At 39.3% G+C, this 723-nt stretch overlaps 1 protein-coding gene across 1 annotated transcript in view; it reads left to right on the top strand.

The window, feature by feature from the left end:
• Window positions 1–723, top strand: part of LOC100948091 (solute carrier family 15 member 1-like) — a 57077-nt gene that overhangs the window by 41817 nt on the left and 14537 nt on the right. Inside the window, exon 10 of the mRNA XM_023513106.1 lies at window positions 475–564. Within this exon, the coding sequence (XP_023368874.1) occupies window positions 475–564 (90 nt within the window). The remainder of the gene's footprint in view (window positions 1–474; window positions 565–723) is intronic.

Genomic DNA, 723 nt, shown 5'->3' with positions numbered 1-723 from the left:
ATTATTAAGGCTGTATTAATTTAATTATCGGCTGCCAATATTGATTTAATCATCAGCTGCACCTTCTTAACCTTCATTAGCACATCACACAATACTAAGCATCAGTGCATTTTTTTAAAATTCAGAACTGGATAAATAACAGATATACTTCATCTGGAAACAACTTTTTCATAGTTTTTTATTTGGTATAGTCTGCCATTAATTCCATGGAATCATGATGACATCGTATTTATTTAGTTTGAATATGGAAGAGTTAAGTGGTAGTGGTGGTGAGATTCACCTTTAGTGAAATTTACATTTAGTGAATTCAAGTAATTTACCTTCTAAATCAATGTTTTCACTTACATTTTAAATAGCTTAGAAATGTTCAGTTTTCTACAGAAACCAGCTTGTCCCTAGACGCAGTATCTACCTCTAGACTGAGCTGAGTGACACAGGCCGTGGCTGATTTGTCCCTTCCCTCCCCCACCGCAGGAGCGGCTTATCTGTCAAATCAAGATGGTGACGAAGGTGATGTTCCTGTATATTCCACTGCCCATGTTCTGGGCCTTGTTTGACCAGCAGGTAACGTGAGACTCTGCTTCTGCGTGTCCTCATTTAGCAAACAGGCACCGGGACCGCCCAGCCGGGCTTAGTGTTTAGCTCCTAAGAAGTTCCCTTTAGTTTCTTTCTTATAGTTCACTTATTTAATTGTTAGAGCACATTGAGTTTGTTTGCCCCCCC

This window comes from Otolemur garnettii, unplaced genomic scaffold, assembly GCF_000181295.1.
Source record: "Otolemur garnettii isolate 467f Iridium unplaced genomic scaffold, OtoGar3 scaffold00034, whole genome shotgun sequence".
Classification (NCBI taxonomy): Eukaryota; Metazoa; Chordata; class Mammalia; order Primates; family Galagidae; genus Otolemur; species Otolemur garnettii.
The sequence above is the reverse complement of the archived record's forward strand: the minus strand, read 5'-3'. Positions and strand labels throughout refer to the sequence as shown.